The sequence below is a fragment of the Schistocerca gregaria genome, chromosome 2 (genome assembly GCF_023897955.1).
Source record: "Schistocerca gregaria isolate iqSchGreg1 chromosome 2, iqSchGreg1.2, whole genome shotgun sequence".
Taxonomy (NCBI): domain Eukaryota; kingdom Metazoa; phylum Arthropoda; class Insecta; order Orthoptera; family Acrididae; genus Schistocerca; species Schistocerca gregaria.
This window is the reverse complement of record NC_064921.1, coordinates 777,555,264-777,568,967: the sequence shown is the minus strand read 5'-3', so window position 1 is coordinate 777,568,967 and position 13,704 is coordinate 777,555,264. Positions and strand designations below refer to the sequence as shown.

The window sequence follows — 13,704 nt, the reverse complement described above, 5'->3', positions numbered from 1 at the left end:
ACATCCAGACAACGTTTGGAAGGAATCCACCTGATGTCAAGAGCATTAAAGCCTGGTATGAGAAGTTCAAGAACACAGGATCGGTTGCTGACCTTCCGAGGTCTGGTCGACCAAGAACCTCAGCAGACAAGGTGGAAGCTGTAAGGCAGTCTTTTCTGTGAAGTCCGAAGAAATCGGTGCGCAGGGCCTCACGTGAATTACAGATGCCAAAAAGCTCTCTCCATGACATTTTACACAAACGTTTATTGTTTCGCGCATACAAAGTGCAAATCGTTCAGGCCTTGTTGCCCAATGACAGTACACGTCGGTATGACTTTGTGGTCGAAATGCTATCACGTATTGAGGACGATGATGGTTATCTTAGACGAATTGCCTTTTGCGACGAAGCGACCTTTTTTGTCAGTGGAGTAGTGAATCGCCATAATGTGCGCATTTGGGGTTCACAACCCCCTGGCGAGGTCATGGAGTGCACCAGAGGCAGTCCAAAGGTGAATGTTTGGTGCGCGCTATTGCACGATCGAATTATCGGGGCCGGCCGGTGTGGCCGTGCGGTTCTAGGCGCTTCAGTCTGGAACCGCGTGACCGCTACGGTCGCAGGTTCGAATCCTGCCTCGGGCATGGATATGCGTGATGTCCTTAGGTTAGTTAGGTTTAAGTAGTTCTAAGTTCTAGGGGACTGATGACCTCAGATGTTAAGTCCCATAGTGCTCAGAGCCATTTTTTTAATTATCGGGCCATTCTTCTTCGCAGAGGCTACCATCACATCTGCAGTGTATCTGGACATGTTGCAACTGTATGCTGTTCCTCAGCTGCTTCAGTATCACCCCGATGTCTTGTTTCAGCAAGACGGTGCACCGCCTCATTGGGGTTTGGACGTCCGTGCCTATCTCGATATGACCTTTCCTGGGCGATGGATTGGTCGTGATGGGCCAATGGTTTGGCCTCCACGCTCTCCTGACATAACCCCATTAGACTTCTTTTTATGGGGTTATGTCAAGGACGAGATCTACCGAACACGTGTACCAGATCTTGAAACCCTGCGGCAATGGATAACCACAGTCGTTGGAACGATCCCTCCAGTGATGTTGGCTAATGTGTGGACAGAAATTGAATATCGCCTAGATGTGCTACGTGCTACCAAGGGTGCTCATGTGGAAGTTTACTGATGTGTGAAAAAAGCTTTAATAGTTTGTAAACAATTAGACACCATTTTCATATTTGTATCTTACTTCTAGCCTGAGTTATCAATTTATGTAATCAGGGAAAGACTTTTCGGACACCCTCTACAATACGCGGGCACAATTTGTGCGTGCGTGACAATGCGAGTGCCGTACGGCACACACAACTCTAGCAGTTGCTGCAAGAGTGAGATGTGATTTTGATACTAGAAATGGTGACTTTGCGTTACAAGGACAGCGAATAATTTCTCGTGGTGTAACAGCCAGTGAAACAGCTGAGTGAGACGTGTGAAGTCGTCGTAATGAATGTGGAGAATGTACGAACGTGCATGCGGCAGTTCACAAGTAGCTGAACATCGTGTGACAACGAACCAAATGAATCTAGGTCCCGCACCAACCGGTCTGGCAACATGGCCCCGCGAGGAAGGACCGCAGATTGAGTGTGAAAATACCGCCTCCATAGTTGCCATTTCCGCGGTTGCTGCAAGATAACTTGAAAATGCGGGATGTGTCCCGCAAGTGCTGCCTCCAATGCTGACGGACTACCTCAGGGCTGAGCACCTGGTACAGGCGCGAATAGCGCTTCCGTTTCTATACTATTTTGACAATGGATGGTACATGGATGTCGGTTTTCAATCGTGAAGCGAAACATCAGTCAGCTCAGTTATGACACACATACTCATCGGCACTGAAACCTTTTATGGCGAAGAGCAGAGCTGAAAAAGGATTGTGGTCGTGTATTAGGACAGCGGCGGCGAAATTATTACTCAGTGCGTTCAAGTTTGACTACCAAAGATGTAAGCTTGCAGCATTGCGAAGAAAACTGCCGGAAGAGATCGTACGTATGTTCTTTCATCCAGGCAGTGTACCAGCACATCGAGTGCTTTGGAATGGTTTCTCAATGTTTCGTGCTCACCTAACTTGATTCCTAGTGATTTTCGGCTGCTTTCAGTGGCGTCAGACACTCTCTGTGTTCGTACATTCTCCAGTCGTACCGCTATCTCATTAGCGACTTTCCAGTGGACACAATAGACTCCTAAATAAGGGGTCGCTGCGGCCACAGAAGGTTGTGGAAAGTGTGTACAGCTGTAGGAACATTACTTTGAGAAATGACTTAAGTTAAACAATTTTTGTAGGGCAATCTTGTGAAAAAGAAAATCGCAGACTTCAGAACTCGAGGGCACCTCATTCAATAGTTGTAGTAGTGGTACTAGTTTCATATTAGACATGTTGTCGCATTACAGCTAAAAACGTAATTCATATATACATGCAGTTGTAAACTTACAGCTCCAGTTTGATAAGGAACCAGTCGGCCGTGGCCGTACGGCATGAACCATACTAGAATTTGCCAACCCAACCTAATTCGGTCTATATTTTGCTTGTCATAAATAACGTTGTAGAACTGATCAATAAGTATGACAAAAAAGGCGACTAATAAAATATAAATAAACTTTAGGCACACCACTCTCCTTTCCCTTAATCTTCAAGATTTTCACTAAAATCATCAGGGTGGATAAAAACAAGTCGTTAATCAGGAACAGGTTGGCATTAGAAGGGATTATACCAAACTGACCGTTTGCACTTCGTCAGTGAAATTGAGAATGGAACACTGCGTATGAATGATCTCGTCGTCTGGGACTGACGAGTTTTCAGACTCTTTTGACTTCTTTTCAAATACATTTGTAGTGACAAGAGCAAGACATTGACTCAATGTTATTACTACCATTACAGTTCATCAGAATAGCAGGAAATTCAAAATCGGGAGAGGACTCAGACTAGGACATTCCATAGCACCAAAACTTTTCTCAAACGAATTAATTAAATCCTTAGACAGGGAGAACGAAGAAGAACTCCATATTAATGGAATACATGTGAACCACTTTCGTTTTGCTGGCGACACTGTACTGTTTGCAATCTTCAACAACTAATGGAAGAATTTAACACACCTACTCTGAAAAAAAAGAGAATTTTTACGTTTGAGATGTGCTGTCGTAGAAGTTTGATCAAAATTAGGTGGACTGATGAAATAAGGAATGACGAGGTCCTCTGCAGAAACGGTAAATATAGGAAAATATGGAGAACACTGATAAGAAGAAGGGATGGGATGATTACACAACGTGTTAAGACATCAGGGAATAACTTCCAAGATACTAGAGGGAGTTTTAGAAAGTAAAAATCATACGGCAAGACAAAGATTGGAATACATTCAACAAGTAACTGAGGATGTAAGACGCAAGTGCTACTCTGAGATGATGAGATTGGTACATCAGGGGAATTCATGGCTGCCTGCATCAAACCAGTCAGAAGACCGATGAATATAAAAAAAAGAAGTTTGAAAGTAGGCCTGATAAATCAAGAATAAAAATTATGTTTAACCAACACATCGAAAACTAAATAGCAATAGAGTTATCGACTCAGTTGATGATTATTTGTGTTGAGGGTTGTTGAAACAACATCTGGATAAATGACAAAATAGACAAACAGAATGTCCGCCCCGATAGCTGAGTGGTCAGCGCGACTGACTGCCATGCCAAGGGGCCTGCGTTCGATTCCCGGCTGGGTCGAAGACTTTCTCCGCTCAGGAACTGGGTGTTGCGTTCTCCTAATCATCATCATCTCATCCCCATCGACACGCAAGTCGCCGAAGTGGCGTCAACTCAAAAGACTTGCATTATGCGACCGGTCTACACGACGGGAGGCCCTAGCCACACGACATTTCATTTCAACAAACAGAATAGAATGAAATGGTCTGGAGTGCGTTAGATAAACTACACATTGTATCCAACATTTCACTTCATTGAAAAAAAAAAAAAAACAAAAAAAACACTATTAGTGTTTTATTGCCAGTTTCAACTTAGGACAGCGAGACTTCTTTGTTTTGTCTGGTACGGTTTGGTGATTGCATATTACAGACCCGTTGATTGTTGTGGAGATACTGACATAGAAACACAAGTAACTGGGGTAACAAATCGAACAAATCGTAATTACATTATTACTCTGTAACGAAGGGCTTGAGTGTCAGCGTTACAGTATGCACCCTCCTGGTAGTCGATTCCTCTGCACACCAGGCAGGCCGTGCGGGCAGCCGCCCCGCCAGGGGACGTGGGTAAACGGCTCGCATCAGTACCGAGATATCTTCCTCGAATGGCCTGAGCTGTTTACCACAGAGTTGCACGTCGCCTGCACGGTGTGTGGCAGCGTGACTGTCGCAGCAGAGAGCGCTGTCGGCGGGGCACTTTTTCGCCACGCCAGGTCACGTGCCCTCGCAGCGCCACGTGGATATCCATCCTCGCGAGACTATTTACGCCACTGCCGGACCGCGCGAAGCTGGAATCCATCCTTACCCAACGCATCCACCAGCATCTCCGCCAGCACCTCCTCCTTCCCGTTACCCAGTGTGGCTTTCAGCCGTCCTTCTCTACCAATGACCTTCTCCTTCACCTCACTCACCTCCTCTCCGAACAGCTCAATTCCCGTCGCTCCGCTATCTTCCTCTCCCTCGAACGCGCCTATGGCCGTGTGTGGCATTCCGGTCACCTCTTCAAGCTCCAAACCTTCGCTCTTCCTATTAACTACGTGCGTCTGATCGGGTCCTTTCTTTCCCAACGTCCTTCCTACGTCACCATCCACAACACGGATTTCTACACCTTTTTCCCCTCCGCCGTTGTGCCCCAAAGTTCCGTCCTCTCCCCTCTTCTGTACCTTTTGTATACGGCGGACATGCCGCTGCCTTCACCCCCCGTCCACCTTCTCCAGTTTGCCGATGACACCGCCTTCCTTGCCCTTGCCCCCACCCTGCAGCGCTCGCAACACCTTCACCAATCCCATCTTGACCGGTTCACCGCTTGGTGCAACCAGTGGTAGCTTAAGGTCAATCCTTCCAAAACCCAGGCGATCATTGTAGGCAAAACCACCCCTTCCATCCGCCTCCTCGACTTCTATGTCACCATCTATGGCCGTCCTGTCGCCCTCACCCCCACCCTTAAGTACCTTGGCGTCACCCTTGACCGTCACCTCTCCTGGACCCCCTATCTCCGGACAATCCAAGCCAAGGCACACTCCCGACTCCGTCTCCTCAAGCTCCTTTCTGGCCGTACGTGGGGTCTGGACCACTCCACCAACCTCCACACCTACAAATTCCTCATCCGCCCTATCCTCTGTTACGCCCACCCTGCCTGGATCTCCACCCCTCCTACCTTTGACAAATCCCTTCAAATCCTCGAACGCCATGCTCTTTGCCTCGCCTATCGTATTCGTCTCCCCTCCCCCACGCGGATCCTGTACGACCTTATCCGGTTCCCCTACCTCCACCATTTCCTCGAACGGATACGGATCCTCTACACCTCCCGTAAACTAGATCCCCCTCATCCACTTGTCTCTCACATCCTCCGCCCACCGACGTCTGATGCCGCACCTGTATTTCCACGTCCCACCTGCTCTCCATCTCTCCACTCTCCTTACCCTCTCCCGAGGTGGCTTCTGCCAGCTCCACCTCCCTGATGATGCCCTCCTCCCCTCCATCTACCCCTCCTATCACCTTTGATCCTCCCCTCCCTGTGTTTTTTTCCTTAGGGCACCCTCTCTCCCTTCCCTCCCTCCTCCCTTATTCCCCTCTCCTCCCCGGGCTTCCCCTACCCCCATACCTTCGTTCCTCCCACCATCTCCTCTGCCATTGGCATCTCTGCTTCCCTCTCTCCCTTCGCCACCACCTACTTCCCCTCTTGGTAGGTCTACTGACTCGCACACGTTCAGTGGACATTCGCGTGCCGGAAATCATCCCCATCAGTTTTTCGCGTGTGTGCCGTAGTGTTTGTGATTCAGTGTTTTTCGCCGCCCACGCTCCTTCGTTCACGTGCGTCGTCTCAATCATCAGTGTTTCTGCACAGTACCGACAGTTTTCTTGTTTTTCGTCGCGTGTGAACAGCTTCATGCTTTTTTAATTATTGTATCTATTGTTTTTTAACTACCATTATATGACTTTTCTATATTCACTGGTTTTCTCTTTTATTGTACTGCTTGTGGCTGAAGAGCGGAGTAAAATTTTTCCGCTGCCAGCCCACCTTGTATGAGCTGCTAAATAACAATAAAGAAAACAAAACCGCGCGAAGTCAGTTGCGGCCTACACCTCTAGTCGGCAGTAGTTCAGTTCCAGCGCTACCAGTCTGCAGAGCCAGCAGTTTCTCCTCAGCCGTCCACACCGGCAAACTGAGCCCGGTTCGTCTTCTTCTTCACCAGCAGCACGTCAGCCGTCACACACCCGCCCAGTGGCGTTCGAAGTCTTCGAGATTCGTCATGTAGGCACATCACAGAAAACGTCACAGGAGAGATACTTCTGTTGTACGTAGTTATGTGGATATTCATCCAAGGACATTATAACTGAGTCCAGTTTTGTTAATGAAGGTTACTCTTTTACGTGTCTTTGATCACTCCACAGGAAGAAAATACGTAGTATTGGAGGCTTTATAAACATGTAGGTGTTCTAAACAGGAGAACTGATCGCGTTGCTAAACGGATGTCACTTCGGATAGGAAACAGACCCTTGCAGGTTGTAGGCCTGCAGCAACATTACGTATGTAATGAAGAGGTTCGTTACGGTTTGTTCAGTGTGAAAGCCGTTGAACTGCAAACCTCTTGTTCGACCAGAAAATAACCACAATGGTCACAACATACCAAAGATCACTGTTTGTCTGTACTTCTCTCAACTACGTTTCTGTCACAGTGTAAACTTGTTCTTTATTACCGTAGTATTTGTAAATTCTGCATCCCTCCTTTTTACCGTTATTTTACTCCCAGAGGAGTACAACATGCCGCTCTTTAGCCAAAACGTCTTAAAGTACACAAATGATATATAGTATGTTTACTTACGAATATTTTTCAAATTATTAAAAAGATATTAAAAATAGTCACGTCTGCCTATTTTAAAAACTGATGTTGCTGAGGCTGTGAAGAAAACCAAAGGCGCCTTCACATGAAAAGGATGATATTAGGAGAGGGTTGGTTCATGTTATAGATTGTAGGATATGTGAAACGGATTGGTAAGGTCGGATGAAACCTAAGCATAAATATAATTTGAAAGAATGGGTTATAGGAATAAATACATGTGGCCACAAGTAGTAGGTTAAAAAAGGGAAGGATGCGAGAGGAGGACATAAAGAGAAGAGTGGATTAATTTTGACAGGAGGGATAGACGTCAACGGGGGAATGGCGATCTGTCAAAATTAAATCGTGAGTGGATACGGAACGTGCAGATGTAGTATCTGTCGGACGTGTTGGTATCGATGCGAGATTGTGGTAGTATTAGAAGTGAGAGGGTAACGATAGTGTTGTTGGAGTAAGTTTGAGGGGTGCACAGGATATGTCAGGAGGTTCAAAAAAATGGTTCAAATGGCTCTGAGCACCATGGGACTTAACAGCTGAGGCCATCAGTCCCCTAGAACTTACAACTACTTAAACCCAACTAACCTAAGGGCATCACACACATCCATGCCCGAGGCAGGATTCGAACCTCTGACCGTAGCGGTCGCGCGGTTCCAGACTGAAGCGCCTAGAACCGCACGGCCACACCGGCTGACTGTTGAGGAGGCTTCCGCGTGTTCGAGGGAGAAGGAAAATGCGATGAGATTGTGAAGAACGTGTGTAAAGGAAAATGACCTGACGTGAAAAGCAACAAGGCAGAGTGCATGTCGCTCCAGGAGATTTAGTGAGAGTGACGGAATTTAGAAGAGGATATCATAGAAAGAAGTATTGGTGTAACTGAGGACAGGTCAGATGAAGGCCTTGCAGGCGTGGAGGATGGAGGAGGGATACAGTACCTATGTTCAACAACTTAGTATGGGAAAGTTAGTACCTGAGTTTCCCGTGACCATATCTTAACAATACTGCGTTAGTCGATAAGATAGAATAGCCGCAAGTGGCTAGGCAGAAGTTGTGAGTTCAGTACTAGGATTCTTATCTGTCTCTTGGTTCTTTCACCTCACAATGAGTTGTCGAAGCTTGAAAGTTACACATGGCATGGAGAGCACATTAAACTGCAGTTCCTCCTGCAAGAGGGTAGGCAAATCAATTCAAATGTCATATGGAGCGAATGGCGTACCACTTCCTACTGGAGTATGCCCAGTACAGTTCTGTGGTGTTTATAAACCAAACTTCACATCAGAATGAGTGGTAAAGGGGGAGTCACAGCCGTAAGAGACAGGGTAGTTCAGGACACATGGGGAATGAAGAGGATATACAGGGTGGCGCAGTGGTTAGCACACTGGACTCGCATTCGGGAGGACGACGGTTCAATCCCGTGTCCAGTCATCCTGATTTAGGTTTTCCGTGATTTCCCTAAATCGTTTCAGGCAAATGCCGGGATGGTTCCTTTGAAAGGACACGGCCGATTTCCTTCCCAATCCTTCCCTAACCCGAGCTTGCGCTCCGTCTCTAATGACCTCGCTGTCGACGGGACGTTAAACACTAAGCACCACCACCACCCCCTGTGTCCTAAACTATCGTGTCTCTTAAGCCTGTGACTCCTCCTTTACCACTCATTCTAATGTGAAATTTGGTTTACGAACACCACAGAACTGTACTGGGCGTACTCCAGTTGGAAGTGGTACGCCCTTCGCTCCCTCTGACCTTTGAACTGATCTGTCTACCCTCTTGCTCTGTAACATGGTTGGATGACTATTCCGGGTAGGGTTCCTGTCGTCAGTCAAGACATCCTCTAGAACGCTTTGAAGTTGTCGGAGTCGTTTTGTTACACTCTGTGAAAGAGTGGGGACATGGCAGAGTTGGAGGAAACAGGATCTGATGGCGATGATGTTGTGGCAAAGAATGGATGTTCGGACCGATAGGTTACAATATGACGGACATAGTTAATGGGAAGTGCATAGGTCTGGAGTTTACACCTTACGATCTGTGGTGGCGGGTGCTGTTAATAGGTGAGAGTTGGTGCAGCTCGGCGACTCACCGAGGAAGATGACGGGCCTCTCGGGGTAGCGGAAGCGCGCGGGCTCCACCCAGAAGGTGAGGAGCGTGAAGAGCGTGGACAGGAAGCAGAGCCAAGCCCAGCCGGTCATCCACGTCTCGGCGAAGCGCTTGTCCTCTGCGCGGTAGTAGGCGTCGCGGCCGCAGCGAGGCGCGCACGTCACCGCACCCAGCGAGTCGCGAGCGCGCACGAAGTTGGGCGGGCAGGCGTGCGCCGCGGGCAGCCACACCTGCGGCGGCGGCGGGGGCGGCGGCTGCGTGGAGGGGGTGGCGTCGGCGGCGTCGGCCGCCAGCAGCGCGCGCTCCGCCTCTGCGGGCTCCAGCGGCGCGGGCAGCGCCGTGTTGTTGGCGGGCGGCGGCTCGTGCATGCAGAGGCCCGCCTCGGGGAAGCCGTCGCAGGCGAGCGCGGCGGGCCAGGGCAGGCTGAAGGAGGCGAGCACGGGCCCGCAGTCGCGCTGCACGGCGGCGCACAGCGAGCGGCACGCCGCCACGCCGGCGCCCGCCACCTGCGGCGTGCACAGCGGCGCGAACACCGAGCACACGAACAGCCGCGCGTGCCGCGAGCAGTTGTAGTGCACCATCGGCAGCAGCGCCTGCAGCTGCAACACGGAGAGCGCGCGGGCCGTTACACACCTGCTATGGCTTTTCAAACAATATCAATGCCTTTTCCAAAAAATATCGCCGATATTTTTATTCGATACATTGTTATATAGATATCGAAATGGTAGTATGGGTCTGAGTACTATGCGACTTAACTTCTGAGGTCATCAGTCGCCTAGAACACACATCCATGCCCGAGGCTGGATTAAAACCTGCGACCCTAGTGGTCGCCCGGCTCCAGACTGTAGTGCCTAGAACCGCACAGCCACTCCGGCCGGCGAAATGGTCATATCGAGGGCCGATAGTTCTATTTTACATTATATTTTTTCGCAATTTTAGGTAATTTTAGGTAACTGTATGAAATTGTTCTTTTGAAATTGTAGCGAATCTAATAATTTTACTTTCACTGTGTGAAGGAGTCCAACTACTTTTTGAGCTTTCATCACGTTCAGTCTTTCTATTTGTCTGTCTGAAGCATGTGTAGGTGTCACAAAGAAGAAAGCCGAATGAACGGGGACCTGGCGGTGTGAATGGAATTACCCCGATGTGAAGAAACGGCACACCCGTTGCGTTAAGAGAGGGGGAAAAAAAATTTAACGCTACTAGAGGGATGTTTCTTCACATCAGCATTCTTCAAAAGAAGTTGGTGAAAATTATTAACAAAAATCTAAATGAAGATTGGTATTTGATGTGGGCGGAGACGTGTCAGGGGAAATGCTGATGCAATCGGCACTCGACGCTATCAACAGGAGCTCCAACGTTTTTCACCACGCAATTTTAAAACTGCAACTGCTAGGTTCCTGGCAATGGCAGAAATGAAAAAAAGGGGAAGTCGACATGAAGCGTTCAGGACAAATCCGATATGTTACGAAACCGAACGCGGGTCACCCTTTGTTGTGCCACTTACATGCAGTTACCATTGTTAGCAAAGTGGTTATCGCCAACCATTAGCGTGCATCGTTTTCCTTTCAATTCTTGCTCTAAGGGGGATAGGCAGGCTGCTAGCTTGTTGATGTACAGAATATCTGATAATAAATCAGTGCTTAAATATACAGCTCTAAAACTGGTATTATATTTACAATGTGCAGCTGATATTTTTATAGGCCAGAAGGTTGATACTTTCTTCTGCGATATATCGATACTTTTTTAGATTTATCGAGCGGGGATATTGATACTCTCTTAAATATCTATACATCTAATTCTCGATATTCTTAAAAATATCACACACCTCTGCCGTTCCACATGGCTCCGTGCTGGGGCCACTACTGCTCGTATCATTCATTCCTATTAAAAAATTATTGTACTGACTGCAGTCGGTGTGAGTCGTTGCTTATTACAATATTCTGCACCTAGCGTTTCTAAGGGAACTGTATATTAAACTTCTCTCGTTTCCAGCCAGGTCGAAATGACGAGGCGTGTTGGTGAGTGTCATCTGTTGCCGAACTCACATACTTAACATTTTAGTTGCAACACGGTCCAAAGCCGAAACAAAATTTTTGAATAGCAACGCTCTGGCTCTCCTTAGTTGTATTAAAGTATATTAACATTATGGATTCTCCACTACTGCACAATTTCGACTGTGCAACCTTTTTCAATTATAGTTGTATTTTAACTGTGATCATCTGGTATGTATCTCAAGCACTCGAAAATTCCTACACAGACTAAACTGTGCAATAGTGGAGAATCCAATACAGAAGGGGTTTTTAATTCAATTAACGAACTCCAGAGCGACTGACTCGTATATTTAATTACTGTCCAAGAAACTGTAGACAGAGTAAGTGAGTAGCTGATATACTGTTCTGAATACAATTGCTACCATTAACAATGGTGAATGTCTAATCGAAGCTGTCCTGTATACTTAAGTCATTTCTTTACCTACAACATTAGAAGTAAAAATGACCTGTGTTACCCATTGTTAAAGTTGTCAGTGGCTCAGAAAGGAGTTCAATACGAAGCAACAATACTTTTATCATCTGCCAATAATATAAAATATCTAACAAGTAGCAAAGGAAGCTTCAAACCTAAGCTAAATTAATTTCTTCAGACAACTCTTTCAGCGGATAGATTTGGTATTTAAAAACTGCTAGCCTGTAAAAAGCTCACGTGTTTTTAAGCTGTATGAACGAGTAGGACTGAAAAAATAATATGCTCATTAACGTTAATACTAATCATGCATAAATATCCTGTAAACTAACTCGTTCCACATCATTTGAATAAAAGAATCCTTCAAAGATCTATGAGCCACGTAACTAAGGCCGGTATTACACTATCAAATTTCCTTGTAAAAGATTTGATCAAAGTTGTGATCAAATATTCGTCAAATATATTTGACAAAGATCTTTGACATGGTGCTAAAAAGGGGTATGAAACTTTCATCATGTTTTTCGTCAAAGTTCAAGATAGCTGACAACAAAAATTTGTTATTAACTGTAGCAGTTGCATGTAGCACAATTGCACTGTGTATACATGCGGAAGAGAAGTGGGGGGGAAAAGGAAACGTACCTGGCTGAAGCCGTGGGTTTTACGACGACACGATAAAAGCATTCAACAAAACTTGTTACGTGAGCTTATAGTGGAGGACGCCAAGTCGTACATCAATTACATAGGAATGGATGAGCATACATTTCTGTATGTGCTCAAGGAAGTGTTTCCTCATTTCACAAAGCACTATACTCAAGTAAGAACTGATCTATCTGCAGCAGACAGGCTCTCCGATTCCTTGCTACAGAAGAGAGTTAGGTTAGGTTAGGTTATGTCAGGTCTCCAATCTTCTTAATCTATTTTTGTATTCAGGGTGCCTCACGTTGTAAAGCGCCTCATTAGCTTCATACATCTCTATTAATTTTGTGGTTGTCAGTACACACCAAATCTATTTATTGGCAATGTTTATAAAAACACTACAGAATACAGAATGCTTCAGCGATACTAGCGCTCCCCGTGGTAACATGTCACACTGCAGTGAACAGAAGACAAGCGACGTCTTTGATCAAATCTACAGCGAGGCCCTAGATTTGGTCAAATATTTGACGACATTTGACAAAGTTCCCTATTACACCATCAAATTTCTTTGACAAAGACATTGGACAAAGAAATTTGATAGTGTAATACCGGCCTTACTAACCAGCAGCAGGCGTAGTATATAAGCAACAGAGCAATCGATTGCCTGCGCAGCAAAAAGATCAACTTCAGAATGATAAGAATCATACACGATCCAAATGCGTGTGTTCTATAAGGACAGGAATTGTGCTCTGAACCTTGGCTCTAATAGGCTCTAATAGGGACAGTGTAATAAATCTTACAAGTGACTTATACTGGCTTCAGACAGAGTGCAGAAGGCCACATGAGCTAATTACAATCGTTTTGTGATGGAGGAGACGTAGTTAATTGGTGCCACTGAGATTCTCACGGGAACGATAAGCGAGATGTGCAAACGAGGAGTGATGGGTATTTTCCGTAAGCAGCTAATGCTGCGACTGTGTCTCCAGGAACTCGAGGTGGAGCTGACATGGAGGGTAGCGGATTAACGGGGCTGTGGAGCTCTATCAACGTAACAGGTAGTCTATACAATACGCCTGCAGTAGCAGGAGAATTTTTCCAGCCCCTGTGAAAATCGCACAGGGAAGAAGACTTAGATTACCGTATTTACTCGAATCTAAGCCGCACCTGAAAAATGAGACTCGAAATCAAGGAAAACTATTTTTTCCCGAATCTAAGCCGCACCTGAAATTTGAGACTCGAAATTCAAGGGGAGAGAAAATTTTTAGGCCGCACCTCCAAATCAACAAAGTCGGTCCATTGTAATATGAGACACAATTTAGGTAGAATGAATGACGATACAGCTACAGTAGTTTGGTTCGAGTCGTAAGCTTAGCAGTCAAGCTTTACCAGGTAGCCATTGCTATGCGTCAGGCGCTCCGTCCGTATGTTTTTATTTCCTTTTTCACGTGCTTCGTCT

The 13,704-nt window shown here is 46.4% G+C and overlaps 1 protein-coding gene across 1 annotated transcript in view; it reads right to left on the bottom strand.

Annotated features, from left to right (window-relative positions):
- Window positions 1-13,704, bottom strand: part of LOC126335021 (frizzled-9-like) — a 199,613-nt gene that overhangs the window by 19,931 nt on the left and 165,978 nt on the right. The window contains exon 2 of the mRNA XM_049997857.1: window positions 9,133-9,748. Coding sequence (XP_049853814.1) covers window positions 9,133-9,748 — 616 coding nt within the window. The remainder of the gene's footprint in view (window positions 1-9,132; window positions 9,749-13,704) is intronic.